This window comes from Dreissena polymorpha, chromosome 15, assembly GCF_020536995.1.
Source record: "Dreissena polymorpha isolate Duluth1 chromosome 15, UMN_Dpol_1.0, whole genome shotgun sequence".
Taxonomy (NCBI): domain Eukaryota; kingdom Metazoa; phylum Mollusca; class Bivalvia; order Myida; family Dreissenidae; genus Dreissena; species Dreissena polymorpha.
The window spans coordinates 44,462,115-44,479,311 of NC_068369.1; the positions used below are offsets into that span (position 1 = coordinate 44,462,115).

At 33.0% G+C, this 17,197-nt stretch overlaps 1 protein-coding gene across 1 annotated transcript in view; it reads right to left on the bottom strand.

Moving 5' to 3' along the window:
* The window catches only part of LOC127859890 (uncharacterized), a 231,790-nt gene that overhangs the window by 9,224 nt on the left and 205,369 nt on the right, over positions 1-17,197 (bottom strand). The window contains exons 34-36 of the mRNA XM_052397474.1: positions 4,160-4,211; positions 1,349-1,380; positions 1,201-1,222 (exon numbers count right to left, since the gene is read on the bottom strand). Of these exons, the coding sequence (XP_052253434.1) occupies positions 1,201-1,222; positions 1,349-1,380; positions 4,160-4,211 (106 nt within the window). The remainder of the gene's footprint in view (positions 1-1,200; positions 1,223-1,348; positions 1,381-4,159; positions 4,212-17,197) is intronic.

Below are 17,197 nucleotides of genomic sequence, written 5' to 3' on the forward strand. Positions count from 1 at the left end.
AGGGTTAGGGTTTGGGTTAGTGTTAGGGGTCGGGTTAGGGTTTGGGTTAGCCTAAACCCAACCCTAACCCTAACCCGACCCCTAACCCTAACCCTTACCCTAACCCTTTTTTGGGGTTATCACCCCTGACCATGCCTCGCCCGTTGTAGTTTTCCGTCTCCCATCTCGATCAAGGGAAGAATTAAAAATTCATATAAACAATATACAATTACAAATACTCTATCATCATGTAAACGCTGTCAATCATGGATATACATTTACATGACTGGCAAACAGATACGCATGACTTGCCACAGAGTGTAACGAGCAAGGGCCTTCTTCTAGTAAACAATACAAAACAGGATTTTTTTACTTAGCACTTAAGACAACATTATCGAAGTGTATAATTAATTTGACAATACTATGTATGGTTGTAATCAAGGTAGAACGCATCATTAAATCGAGCTTGTTTTTGAAGAAGTATTTCACATTGTAACTATTGGTTGCATGGCGTTTTATTCCCGAGCTAGCGGTAAAAATCGCATCTGACTAAAGAGCTATCTTTTGTATGTTTGTTTTTTGAGTTGGATGTTTTGCCGTTTTCAACAGTAATTCATATCGCTGCGTTTCGTTTAACAACTCATTTTTTTCTTGGTAGCTGATTTACCAGAACTAAGTGTACATACATAAACTGACAACTGCTTTACTTAAAACAGCGTATGTTTGGGCCGGGGATCGAACCCGAGATCCATCATAGCTATTTGTTAAAATTAGCGAGCGATTTTGAATCTGGTATATACTTTAACAGTATGACACACATGTTTATTTTCAATGTAAAACGTGTTTAAAATTGCTCGAATTATACCAAGGACGTGTTTATCTCATGTCCATTTCCAGTCGTTTTTCTTCTGATATAATAAAATAAATACTTTTTCGACTATTCTACATAATTTGTAATAAACATTAAGTAATTACATCTCATAGCATATCTAAAATCACAGTTACACTGAATTGCACACAAAAAACAGTTAGGTCGCAAGTAAATGTGAATTTATGAAGGCTTATATTTGTTACAATTTAATAGTACTTTGTCTGTGCGCTTAACAAGCAGAAAATACACAAATATATCGTATTAAGTTATATTAAATAGTACTAAGCCTCTTACGTTTCAGAATTTCATGTAAAAACTAAATGCAACTTATTTATGAACATTCAACTTACCGCTTGTTTGATCTGTATTAGCCTGTAATATAAATATACCTTGTAAATCCACCCGCGTTCAACATCCTTTTGCAATACACTCAATACGAAATGTTTTGATGGCATAAAGTGATAATTATACTTCTTATACGAGTGTCTTTATACGTACATGGTATTCTGAAACTCGTCGTCTTGTTTCACCTGCAAAGTAGGTAAAATACCTATGGTATAACATGTTATATAAACTTTTCATATGTTGGCTTCACACGCGCGTTTAAAATGAGACTGCACGATATTTATATATGTTAAATTGTATTATATTGATAAAAATATGTTACAATAACACAAAATATGCAAGGTCAATTATACATTGAAGACGAATTTCATAAAATGCAGCAAAGACAAATTAGCGCCCCAAGCCGATGGTGACGAAGATATTTCGTACATATTTTCCTACAATAACCGAAGCATTCGTCTTTTTATTAGGATCGGAGTTAGTGTTCGTGTGTCGTATGAATAGATATCGTTGCAGGAAATTAAAATGATCCGTAAAACTAAATTTAGATTTATATCGTACATGCATGATATACATGCTGTCAAATTCGTCTGTACATACATTTTCGATTTCAGAATTAAATATCTGGCTTATTTCGCATTTTTCGACACATGTTCTTATCAACTTTTATTTTAATTTATATTGAAATACATGAATAATATTTTTTTACACATTTTATATAAATTCATAAATATTCTACAAAATCGTGCAGTCTCACTTTAAATGGCTGGTAATCACAGATCCTGTTTAAAAACAGACATGCTAAGTTTGCCATAATTCGATCACCTTGTAATGGCGCCTGACCTTTTAAACACATGCGCGTGATTTGAAAAATATGTGTTCAGCACCACAACCTGGTGCTGCATACAAAATAGCAATGTTCTGTTGTGTATGAGTTCATTTCTTTAAATATTATGATGTATATGCCAAAGTCGATAATAAAAAACATAATATAATAAACCCATTTACTTTAAGTGTATGCTCTTTAACCACTGGTTAACATGTTTAAGGGACGTGTTCAATACAAATTTTGTAGGAGGAATATTCATAAGTAATTGTTAAAGCAAGACATATAGACGTCATCATCATCATCATCATCATCATCATCATCATCATCATCATCATCATCATCATCACAATAATCATCATCATCATCATCATCACAATCATCATCATCATCATCATCATCATCATCATCATCATCATCATCATCATCATCATCATCATCATCATCATCATCATCATCATCATCATCATCATAATCATAATCATCATCATCATCATCATCATCATCATCATCATCATCATCATCATCATCATCATCATCATCATCATCATCATCATCATCACCATCATCATCATCATCAACATCATCATCATCATCATTATCTATTTTATCTTTATTCACATACTAATCATGAGCACCAATACTATCATGTCAATTGCATCAGCTCTTTGTTGAAGACTCTGTCGTTAATAAGGTGCGTTACATTCAAACGTTTACTCAAACTATTTGCAAGAAAGTAACTTGAATCTGAATTGATTGATTTTCAAATTGCTAGGCAGATATAGTTAATAGTGATACGGTTTGTAGCGTGAACGTCCCGAGCTCAATGCACAGTTTAGACGTTAATGTAATATTTAAGCCATAAATCATATTCGGAATGTTATTTAATTTACAATGAAATAATTCCATATAACAGAACACACATGTAAATAAGAGTACTACAAAAAGCACATGTCGAGGCTTCAGCTTCCCAATCGTAATTGTTGTGAAATAAAAGCTAAATTGGCCGTTGTCAGCTTGGGAACCACTAAAAGTACCCCGGGTACTCTTAAGTATACTACAATGTACAACGGGCACGGAAACTAAGCTTAAAGGCACCCGGCCATACTCCGAGGAACTTTTTAGTTTATTTTACCAAGGTAACTGCAAAGTACAATCGAGCGAAATCAAATTCAATTTATAACCCGAAACGTAGTTACGATTATAATTGTTTTTATTATTTGAATTCATATTAGCTTTGTGATTGGGTTGAAGAGAGCATTTTAAGTCTGAAGCCGTAGACTAAGGTGAGTATGAATTCAAATCTTGTATAATAATTAAATATAGTGATTATTATGCAGCATATTGCAGTATAATAATATAATATTATTTTAAGAATATATATTGCATATTTAAACCAATGATAGCTCTATCGCATGTTTCTGAGATATTTATTGGAGATGTACACTGAAATAGTTTACCACGAAAAATGTGTCAATCTCTTAATTTTACTTTCAGTTTCACTTACTGGATGAACATCGATCGCTTACCGCATTTAAATAATGTCTTTTCAATGCGAAGATTGGCTGGGCGAATAGATAGACAAACCAAATCAATTCCTATGCCTTTTTTAGTTGTAATATAATGCACTTGTAATCCAAATGTAAAGCTATAAAATGCCTGTAAGATAGCGTGAACACATGTCATCTCTAACGGACCAAGAAAAACTTGAATTTTAATCGGTTTCAATATCACATGGACCGCAATTTTCCTTAATTTGCCTAGCTTTGTCATTTATGTGAATCATTTTGTCCCCTATTTACAGAGTTTTGGGATTTATAAGCGAGGTTAACGATACGTCGAACGAGCAGTGTAACGATATTCTAATTCAATATTGACAAGCAAATCCATACACTTTTATCAAATTTAAAAAATAAATACCTTACATAAAACCCTTAGGATCGGTTGGGTCATGGTCCACGTTATAATGTTACTTCGACAATCAAAACAAGAACAATAAAACAAGTTACATTGAAACAACAAGTACTAGCAATACTTTTTATTGTCGTTTTTCACTCATTGAAACGGTGAATTTAAATATTAAATCCCGGATATTTGCACACAAACAAAAACAATAAAAAAATGAAAACTTAGCATACCTTTTTCTCCAATTCATCAACTTTTCTTTTCAGAGCTTCGAAGCTTTCCAGACTGAAGAGTGTAAAGAATGACATTATATAATTGATACTTCCTTTCTACAACAAGCATATTTAATATACCCTATTGAAATGTCGTTTTTTTATTTGATTTGTAGTCTGACTGAGTACAATGTAATTCTTTTCTTAAATTAGCATGTCGACTGATTTTTTTACGGTGAATATATATCCACATATTGAAATAATTAATATCCCTACTTTTACCCAATATATTAAATAACAATAATTTATTGAGTAAGTCTTAAAGAAAAAAAAAACAAACAAATAGTTTCAATTGATAGCTCCAGTGAGACTCGAAATTTTCCATGCGTAATTACTAAAAAGTAAACGTCTAAAAAAAGTGTACTAAGTGATGAGCAATATGGCGTGTCAAACGTTGCGAAATTCAATGTTTCCATATGTATGTGGTATATTTGTATATATATTGATGTACATTCCCATTTGTGTGTGGTATAATTGCATATATATGTTGTATATTTCCATTTGTGTGTGGTATAATTGCATATATATATGTTGTCTAAATTCATATATATATATGGTAAAATCCGACATATGTATTGCATAACAAATATATGTTGTATAATTTCATATTTATGTTTGATATTTTCATATATATGTTCTAAAAGTTCATATATGTATGCACTATTTTGATAGATATGTGGTATAATTCTGATATATGTGTTGTATAATTTTCAAAATAAGTGTGTGGTATAAATTCCATATATTTGTGGTAAAATTTTCATATATAGGTCCTATAATTTGCATGCTGGGAAATTTTTTAACGGGTATGACTAAACAACGGATATGGCTTTTTCGAGCGTTAAGTGCGTCTATCAAATAATCATGGCCGACAAAGACATGTGAGTGAAATGATTACGCATTTGGTTTCAAATTAGTCTCAAAAGGCAAACACATATTAAGTTTTGGAGCATTACTACAGTATGAATGTGCACATTTATTATCCTGCAATTATTTGTAACATTATGGTGTTGTTTCATTTTGTTTGAGCAGTATCTATTAATTCGGACATGCACACTTCGGCTTATGTTTTTATCATGAAAGACGGTGGTTTAACAAATGCAATTGCCTGCAATTTCATCTTCTTCCAATATTTAATTGCTATAATCTGGAGTATCATCGATTTTAAAGCATGATTTTGCCATTTGTTAAAGAAGTCTCTTTAAGCTAAACTGTATTTTCAGTACATTTGTTGTCAGCATTGATGGAGAGGAGCATCACATCATAGCATCAGCAACTCTTGCAGAGGCCCTAAATTCAGATGGTATGCTTAAACTTATAATATTTGTAACTTGAAAAAAAGCAACACAATTATTATGTCAAATTGAATTAATAAGTGTGATTATTGTCAATCAGTTACCAACACTTCAATTTCCATTTTATTCATGTCAAATAAAATATACCTTACCACCTAACTGACGCTCGATCGGTCATTGTCCGCTCAGTTACTACTTACATTGTACCTCGGGTACATGTAAGTATTCTTACATGTACCCCGGGTACGGTAAATATACTCAAACGTACCCAGCCGATTTTAGACTGTAACCGACTGTTTTTTCCCGCCCCAAATCTGATGTCGTAAAACACGCTACCGATTACCGTTATTACGGAACAAACTGCTATTAAAAAAATGCATCAACATGCTTGTTGAGTATGAGTTTCGATAATATAGATGCCATTTTAACAGAAAATTAACATAAATATGAAAATAATTAATTTAAAAAATAATTGCTGACAACGATCGATTTAGCGCTAAAGTTCCCGGGTATGTATGAGCATATTTACCGTACCCGGGGTACATGTAAGTATGCTTAAGTGTACATGGGGTACATGTAACTAGTACCCGAGCCGACAATGACCAATCGAGCCTAACTGACCATCCCATTCCTCATTTACGCTCTTATAGCCTCTTTAAACATTGAAATGCGTTGATCATTATATTTGATTGAAGATGTGGTGACACTTTGTATTTCAGACCATTCAACCAGGCAACATGCCTATGAGTACATTTTATCTGTGCTGAGGCAAGGTTTGTCATTCACATTTTTTCTTATCTCTTTACTTTCAAATGAAACTTGCAAATGTGATTGATTACATGCTTAATGATAATTAGAGATTCAAATAATGCAAAAATGTTCATGTGCTTGTTTTTTTTCTCCGATTTTTTATTGAGAAAAAAGTGATTTTGTTTTGTTTTAATTTCAAAGTAAACATTGTGATGTGGTCACTTCTTAAAATACTGAATGTTTTGTAATTGGTAAAATATTGGGTAGCCACACATGCGCACATATCACAAAAGCTTGCTTTACTTTCTGAAAAAGCACAGAGGTCAGGAGGCATCTAATGCATAACATTATTTGCGGACCTATTTTATGACTTTAATTACCGTGTGTGTAAACAATGTTTACCAATACTGTACATGAATTGATTTTGAACTTAGTTCATTTATGTTTGTTCATTTTAAAGACAAGCCTCTACATTAAACATTATTTGAAAATTAAACATCACAATGGAAAATGCCATATTGCAATGTATAAAAAATCCTATAGCTGCTGTATTTGAATTATTTTCTATTGCAGGGAAGACAAGTGCTGGTACTCCTAGTGATGGTGGTGGCTGCTGGTAATGATGATTGTGATCATGACAAGGATTGTACTGCTGATATGGATAATTCTGATGATGATAATGGTGACCATGAGTGGATGATTATACGCCCACAAACGAAGTTTAGGAGGTATATAGGAGTGAGCTTGTCTGTCTGTCGGTCGGTCCGTCGGTCGTATTAAGAGTCCGCTATCTCATTCAAGTTGTTTTCATCCGATCTCCACCAAACTTGCTCAGATGTTGTATCAAGATGATGTCTAGGTCAAGTTCGAATATGGGTCATGCCGGGTCAAAAACTAGGTCATGGGGTCACTTAGTGCATTTTAAACATTCAGCATGGTGTCCGCTCTCTAATTAAAGTAGTTTTCATCCGAGCTTCACCACACTTTGTCAGAAGTTGTATCTAGATGATGTGTAGGTGAAGTTCGAACATAGGCCATGCCGGGTCAAAAACTAGGTCATGGGGTCACTTAGTGCGTTTATAACATTGAACATGGTGTCAACTGTTTTATGTGAAGACAACATGCAAAATATTCTGTGTCAATGCGGCATGTGGGGATATTCGTTACGTCTGTGACAAAGCTTTAGTTTATGATGTTTATGATAGTTGTGAGGAAGATGATAGTGATGGTAAGGATGGTGAAGATGGTGTCAATGATGATGGTGATTGTGGTAATTATGATCATGCCAATGATAATTATGCTTAAGATTGTGACAATTTTAATGATGATGATAAATGAGGATGACAAACAGGGGAGGGGGTAATGATGATGGTGATAATTGATGATGTTGATGATAGTTATGATGATGCATAATTTGGTGGTTGAATAAAGGGTACATGTATTGCTGACAAGGATCATTATAACGATGAATATGGGTGACCATGAGCGGATGATGATTGATGCTGCTGTTGATGTTGAAAAAAAAATGAAGATTTATGATGTTGATGATGAAATTCATTGAGTTAATTTCCTACTCTGTATTAATAACACAAATACATTTTAAGAATGATCATTATATCACACATTTAACATGTATTGTGTTATAAATCAAATCTTATTGTTACAACAGAATAAACTCATGCAAAATCTTATGACCAACCTCCAAAAGTGCAGCTTTCTAAAACGCAACATAGAAAATGGCCTATCATGCTGTGAATGTTACCACACCCTTTCACAATGATTCTTGAAGGAATGGTCAAGGCCTGCTCAAAAGAGATCAAAATTTGAAGTGTGTATGTAGGAAAGGGTTATGATATTTAACAGTTCTCTATTATTCACAATGTATTAGTGTTTATGTCTTGCCATTATTTATAGATGTGTTTAAATTGTCATTGTTTTTAGATGCTGTAATTGTAACCCCATTACCAATGGTCTGTCTGTCTGTTGGTCTGTCCCAAAGTTTCATCTGTTATTCACCACACTTGTCCACAAGTTGTATCTACATGATTTGTAGGTCAAGTTTGAACATGGGTCATGCCTGGTCAAAAACTAGGTCACGAAGTCACTTAGTGCGTTTTAAACCGAAAGTTTTTTCCGGAACATAACTATGTCATTTATCGTTAGATTTTAAAATGACTTGGTACATTTGTTCACCATCATTGGACGGTGTGTCATGCAAAAGAACTACGTCGATATATCCAAGGTCAAGGTCACATTGGAGTTCAAAGGTCAAAATGCTTGTCCGGACCATAACTATGACATTTATCGTTAGATTTTAAAATGGATAGTCACATTTGTTCACCATCATTGGACGGTTTGTCGCTGCAAAGAATTATGTCGATATCTCCAAGGTCAAGGTCACACTTTTAGTTCATAGGTCAAAAATGGCCATAAATGAGCTTGTCCGGGCCATAACTATGTCGTTAATTGTGAGATTTTAAAATCATTTGGCACATGTGTTCACTAGCATTGGACATTGTGTCGCGCGAAAGAATTACGTCGATATCTCCAAGGTCAAGGTCACACTTTGAGTTCAAAAGTCAAAAATGGTAATTAATGAGCTTGTCCTGGCCATAACTTTGTCGTTTATTGTGAGATTTTAAAATCATTTGGCACATTTGTTCACCATCACTGGACGGTGTGTCGCGCGAAAGAATTACGTAGATATCTCCAAGGTCAAGGTCAAACTTTAAGTTCAATGGTCACAAATGGACATAAATGATCTTGTCCGGGCCATAACTATGTCATTCATTGTGAGACTTTAAAATTACTTGGTACATTTGTTCACAATCATTATACGGTGTGTCATTTGAAAGAATTACGTTGATATCTTCAAGGTCAAGGTTACACTTGGAGCTCGAAAGTCAAAAATGGCCATAAATGAGCTTGTCCGTCCATAACTATGTCATTCATTGTAAGATTTAAAAATGACTCTGTACATTAATTCTCTTCACAGTCATTGGACGGCGTGTCATGCGAAAGAATTCAAGAGTTCAAATGTCAAAATGGCCATAAATGATAATGGCATAATAATTCTTGAAAATCGCCATAAATTAGCTTCTCTTTTTTGTGAAGACAGCATGCAAGATATTCTGTGTCAATGCAGCATGTGGGGGTATATGTGACGTTTGTGACAAAGCTCTAGTTGTTTCCTGTACAGACCAGTGTTTTATCTATAGGCTATATTAAACATTTTTTTTAATGTTTTTAGAGTCTCTGCCTGAGAACCAAAGACCAGAAAAAGATACTTCCAGTACTACAAGAACAAGATCACAAACAATGCTCCTCTTTGAACAGTACAAAGCAAATGTAGATAAGTTCAACAACCCCCTTTTGAAAAAAAATTGTGGGAAGAACTGTGCAAATCCCTTAACAGTAAAGGTTACCATTTTAATAGCAAGCAGGTTGAAGGGAGATGGAAGACCATCGTGGCAGCTTATTGTCGAGCTAAAGACAGCAACAGAGCGATGGGAGCAAAGAGAACATCCTTTGAATTTAAAGCAGAATTGGACTATATTCTAGGGGAAAGGCATGATACTTCTCCAGCATATACAATTTCAAACTTAGAAAGTGCTTCTAGTTCATCAGCATGTACAGGAGACTCGGAGGAAGACACTGACTCAGGTGAATAACCCAATGTTAAAGATACAGTTGAACCGACAAGAAAAAGTAAAAGCTTTTCAAATAAAATATTGAAAATTTTGAAACAATATGGTGAAGAGGAGAAGCAGAGAGAACAATCACGTTAAGATGTTACTAAACAAATGCAGAATGAGAAAGTTGATTTATTAAAAAATCTTATTGACATGTTGAAACAGAAATAAAAATTTCAAAACATACATAAAAAATTGACCCCCGCAAACAAAGTTTACAATTGGGTATATTGGAGTCACTCTGTCTGTAAGTTTGCTCGCTGTTTGTTTGCTTATGTTTTAAGTTTGTGAAGTAAACCTCTAAATATTGTTATGCGATTTAAATGAGGAAACTTAAAATATGTCATCATAAAATTGAGATATACGACACACATTTTCCATGTCCATTGATCCACATGTTCCTTACTTATTTGACCTTGAATTTTCTCATAGCACTTCATGGGGAATCAAACCCAGCACGTTAACGAGCAAAAGCTTATGCAATAACACTACTAAAATGGATTCTCAAAATGTCCTGATGTAATTGTTCTCAATTATCAGGCAGTGCAAGACCTAAAAAATAATTGACAAAAGGCACAACCCTTCACTTATACCTTTTCTTTTAGTTCTACACCCATCCATTAACAATTTTTATTTGGCGGGGGATATCAATTCAACGAATTTGCTTGTGTTTACATGAGTGGAAGTTATAGACAAAACAAGAATGTGGGGGGGGGGCGGAATCTGTACTTCAATGGCACATGTTTAGCATTGTTTATTGTTCTTGGCCTAGTTTTACTAGTTTCATTGGATGGAATCCATTTTATTTATAGTTCTAAGCTCACTTGAGGATTTTTTTTCTTCAAGCACCATTTTTTTCAACTGGATTTTGTTTTCTTCAAAATGAGACCCGCATTAGGTTGATATGTTGAACAGAAAATGCAAGGATTTGTTCAAATGACCCAATTCATAGATTGATTACCTAACACAACAATTCTTCTCAAGTGAGTGCTTTAGTTCCAGTAGCCTCCATGAATTAAAATGTTCTTTTGCCTAGCCCTTTTAATAAAGGTAATACAGATTTCAATCTGTTTGAACATTTACATGTGTATTCTATATTTGTCTAGAGCATGGGATCAGAAAAGAGTTACCTATTCATTTGTTTTGCTTTTACTTGGTTAAATATAAGGATACATTTTGCTACTATATATTTTGAATATGTCGTTTACAATGACAGCTAGTCATAGTGGCAGACAGCCATGTGATACTAAAACAGATTGTGATGGAATTTGACACTTGAAGCAAAACTATATCTAACATTTGATCATCAGCTCAAGTATGGAATAATTACTTTGTGATGATTGAAAGTGATCTATGGATTTTAATGAAAGTAAACCAATAAAAACAAACACAATACCTTTATATTGATATGTAATCATTACTAATGTCATCATCATAGACATTCTGAACATAAATACCTTAAACAATGGTCAACTATATGATATTATGTTTCCATGTTGTTTTTTCTAGATACATGCATGTTTAGGCAATCACTCTTTGTGTGCAGTTCTGAATATATTTTAACTACAATTCCAGGTTAAACATTTGCATTCCAATTATAAATTGCATGCATGCAACTTTTTTTTACTATACACTGCAGTAAGAAGCTTCCAACAGTTTAGCATTTTGCATTCACTCAAAGTTTTAATGAAATAAGTGTCAAATTCCAAATTATGGATGATATTATTATTATTTTTATTTTTGTTTAAAGATATTTTATCGTGTGTTATGTAATTTGCTATAAAAGTGGAACAGCAATTGTTTTTTAGTCAATTTATTTAAGTGCAATAGACATATTTTCAAAAACATAGAATTGCATACATGTGAAAACAATTCTTTTGGATACACAAATACCTTATCATTTAACAGACATATGGACACTTTTTATTACTTTTAATTTAAAAATATGAAGAAAAATGCAGGATCAGGACTCAAAACTTACCGTCTGATTACAAAATAATGTAAATAACTACTGAGCAGTATTAGTGAAAACCAAGCATTAAAAAAATAATGGTCAATGAAAATTTTTATTAGTATGTTTCATTATTTTTAATATAAAAAGTAAACCAAACTAAATCGTCTCAACAGGTAGAACAGAAACCGAAGGCTTATTAATTCAGTTTATCGTAAACTGCCTGGTTATAATTGTTCTTTTCATAACGCCTTCGACATTATTTTGAGGTACAAATAATGGAAAGTCATTATCATCATTTTCCGGTTCATCATTTTCAAAAAGAACGTCAATTTCATCTTCATTTAAAATGCATGAATTATGCAGTATGCAACTTGCAATGACTGTTTTGACAACTCTATATCCACCATATCAAAAAACATAAGTCTGCGGAATCTACTCTTTAACATGCCAAAGCTATTTTCTATAAGGACACGGGTGCCAGAAAAGGGCTTTGTTAAAGTTCACCTGTTCCCTTGAAAGGTGAACATTATCGCTAAATGGTGTCATCAAGGATCTAGAAATCGGATAAGCTCCATCTCCTATTATGTGATTCATTCCAGTAAACCCGGGAAGTGCAGCAAATAAAGGCGAGTTACGGAAAACGCGTGCATCATGCCCCTTTCCAGGCCACCCACAATACACATCTGTGAAACGCCTGTCTTCTCGACAAAAGCTTGCAAGATTATTGAATAGTGTCCTTTTCCATTGAAGTTTTCCGGAGACCTTTTGCTTGATGCAGACATTTTTATGTGCGTCCCATCTATTGCCCCCAAGGCTCCAGGGAAGCCTTTTTTATTTTGAAATTCATCAATCACAGTCTGCTTGTCATTGTTTGATGGCCAACATATTACTGTCTTACTGTCACATAAAACTGTCAGCATTCTTCGGATGTGGTCTAAGAAAGTTGACTTTGATACGTTAAAACGTTCTGCAATAGACCTTACTCTCTCTAAATTACCCAAATACCAAAGCGTCATTAGTAAGTCCTTATTCAATGAAACTTGTTCAAGACCCCCAGTGGCAATCCTTCTACGAAACTGATCATCAGCTGAAATTATCTCCAGAACTCTTGCAAAAGTACCCCTTATCATGCGAAAAAAGGTCTTAAAGTCATCTGGGAGGTACTGAGGTACGGTGACTTCAACGTAGTTGGCCACTTTTGGGACATCATCTAGAGCTGCATCTGAAAAGAAACCAAATTACTAATGGATTAAGTTAAAAGCTTGTTATATTGCTTTGATTACGTCAAGCTTATTAATACTTTAAAACTCAATATGACTTTTGTGGTTAGTAATCTTTATTACTTGGTTCAGAGAATTTTAACCCAGGACCCTAATACAACCCTGTGCCATTAAAATTGCAATAATTATTCAAATAAAACACAAGTTTGAGTTTAGATGTTTGTTTTCATGGCTATGTTAACATCACAGGGCTGAAGCAGGGTCCTTAGATGTCAGGGAGTATGGGTACACCCCTTTGAGTAATACACATTATTAATCATCTTTATCGTTTTTATAATTAATGAATTCCGACTATTAATCCAATAAATAAAATATATACTTTAATTGGTAATTGTCAATAGTTAATACTCGGTGTATACATTTAAACTATTCACGTCCCGAGGCCGAAATTACTGTTCTTTATATTGTCCGAAATAACATTGAATATAACAAGTGAATTCGTAAAGAATGGTAGAATAGATATTTCACGATACGTACATTGCTGCACATACAGCAGCGAATCGTGGCATTGTTCCACTAGCCCTATCAAAGAGCAAGCCCATTTCATTTTCTTCAAAAAGCAAGTCATTTATCCATTATGGTTGAATTAATTGTGATTTCGTCAAATCGGTATGATTGAATAGCGAGAAGTGCCCCTTTCTAAGGACAGGGTTTTCTGTAAACGGTAAGGGTCTCATATGTTTTATTTTGAATATTTACCAATAGATACAAAAGAAATGTACTAATAATCTAAATAAAGAACTCATACATCATTATTGAAATTTCAGCTTTAATGTTGATGAGGCCTTTTCCTTCCACTTTAAGCGGGATTTAGCCATCTCCGCTTTTCACCCACGCCTGTTCAAAATATTTCCCGTGATGCAAATTATAGGACATATATATGAAAATTTCACAACAAATATATGGAATTTATACAACACACATATTTTAAAAATTATACAACACATATATCAGAATTATACCACATATATCAAAATATTGCATACATATATGAACTTTTAGAACATATATATGAAAATATCAAACATAAATATGAAATTATACAACATACATTTGTTATGCAATACATATATCGGATTTTACCATATATATATATCAATTTATACAACATATATATGCAATATACCACACACAAATGGAAATATAGAACATATATATTCAAATATACCACATAAATATGGATTTTACCATATATATATATATCAATTTATACAACATATATATGCAGTTATACCAAACACAAATGGAAATATACAACATATATATACAAATATACCACATACATATGGAAAAATTGAATTTTGCAACGTTTGACACGCCAAAGAGCAAGTAAATTATTTTCTGTTAAAATTCTATTAAAACAAGAAATGTCGTCAAAATATTTAGCATTGTTCTTAAAGTGCAACTTGACGTACACACTAAATCATTCTGAAACGTTTAAAGAGACGTGGTTATATATTAGTGTATACTTTAGGTTAACCATCAATCTCTTTACACAGTGTCACAGGTGGTTAGCGTGTGGCTATGATATTTTTTGGTAAAAACATCATCTTGAATGTAAAATAATCGAACTATAACTAAAAATCAACTTCTCTGAAATAAAAATTCGCTATCAAATATATATACAAATCACCCGAAAACAGGGTGCATCGCTTTAAACAGCAATGACTTCATTAATTGTGCAACGATTGCCATGAACATGTTCTTATTCAACGCAGAAATGAATTTCCTTTCTGGAAATGTACACATCTTGCAAATTTTTTACAAATGCTGGGTCAAATTTTAAGAAATAACACGATTCACAACTCGCGTGACCTACTCGTCATCGATAAGACCCGATCGAAGACTGAAATCTTCACGGGGTAAAGGGAATTCTCTGCAAAAATCTCGGACCTAGGTACCATAATTCAATAAAACGTATGAAAAACATTCTTACCGTTCTTTCTGTTACATTATGCATCAAACTCATTCACTTTAAGGTCGCCGTGGTGTAATGGATATGGTGTTTGCCTTGCGACCGGGAGGTCATGGGTCGATCCCCACCGTGGGAGCGTTCTTTAGGTCTCCCCCAAAGACACCAAGTACTGGTTCTAGGTCCAGGAAACGGACTCGAGAGCGTCTATATAAGCCTAAGGCTTTCGATGCAATCGAGCTAAAATAAATAGGTTTAAACTAATTAAACTTAACTAACTGCCCAGCGCCGTTTGAAACCTTTGTTTACATACATTTCAACTGGCCGACATTTAAAACACATGAGTGATTTTATTGGTCCAATGCGAAGGTGTGTCTTTACTGCTGAAGATTTCATCCATGAACCGGATTTCATCATTGACGAGTAGGTCACGCAAGTTGTGTATTTTATTCTTTAAATTTGACCTAGCATTTGTAAAAATAGTACAAGATATGTACATTTCCAGAAAGGAAATTCATTTCTGCGTTGAATAAGACCGAGGTCATAGAAATCGCTGGACAATTGATGAAGTTATGGCTGTTCAAAGCTGTAATATATATATATATATATATTTATATATATATATATATATATATATATATATATATATATATATATATATATATATATATATATATATATATATATATATATATTTATATATATATTTGATTTTTTTTCAGGGAAGTTTATTTTTTGTTATAATTTGATTATTTTCCATTCAAAATGATGTGGTTTTTTTTACTAATTAATTAATTAATATCAGAGCTATAACCACCTGTGGACAGAGTTAACCGTATAAATATTATCCCATAACAACAAAGAAACATTTAAAGTAAAATGGCCTCATCGAACATGGTTCACGTAACTTGACAAACAAATGCGTGTTGTGTGACAGACATTACGTGAAAAATAACATATATCAAAAGAAATACTTTTAACAGATTGAAGACAGTTATTTCATGGTTCTTTATACATACTGAACTCTTATTAAAATCTTGCGAATTACTAACATTGTTAATAGCAGGAACCAAAGTTTATCATGACATTGACCTTTATACTACTGACTTCAATCAATAAAGGATATATTTTATAAGGACCGACCGTGTGAAATATAAACAGAACAGAACAGAAAGTGTATTCATATAACTCGAACAATTCCAGTTTATCGTTATATCTTCAAAACTGACAACATGTAAGCAATAAGCACATGCATATTAATGCGAAAGAGATCAAAATAGTATATAATTAGGTGTAAACAATACACTTAGGCCATTATATTACTCCACGTTTGCATTCAATAGATCTGTTCTCATTTTAACAGCATGTTTACAATATATATCGCGAGTTTATTTAGGCCTTTGGTTTAAGTATTTGTTAAAAGAGTATGCATGATATTTCGGTTATAACAGAATTAGTCAATATACATTTTTCTAATATCGGTTTAAAGAGGACATACACTTTCAAAATGATACTCGTCTTCGATATCAATTGAGTAATAAATATTAATTTATTTTAGGAAAAATTAAATGTCTCCCGGATTCAATTTTAAACATGTGGGGCGAAGGTCTTTATTTTGATATGTTTTTGTTGTTGTTGTTAAATTAAAGTTTTGGATAATGTTAATGTAATCAGATAATTCAAATCGATGTTTCAATTCTTTGTATAAAGTTAATGAGCTTTTTACATTTAAATCATTTAGCCACAAACCTATGTACATATCAATAAGTCTAGTTTTCAATATAGGAATAAATACATTTGAATTTACTGATTCTAGATACATCCAAACATCTACATCTGAATTTTGAAGCAAGTTCCATACTTTGGTTATCCAATTGTTTCATCGTATTGTATTTGCAGCAGCGTTTCTCTTATAACATAGTGTACTATATATTATACAATCAGTTTGTTCAACAGTTTAAAGCTTTAGAGAATATTTTATAATTCTAACATAGCATTTTATATATAACGGGTATCGCCCAAGTTCCCCGTATACTGTTGAATTAGGTGTACATACTTGTGCCATAAGTGAACGTCATAACGTTTAAAGTAATGGCTGCATTGGTAATGGCAGTAAATA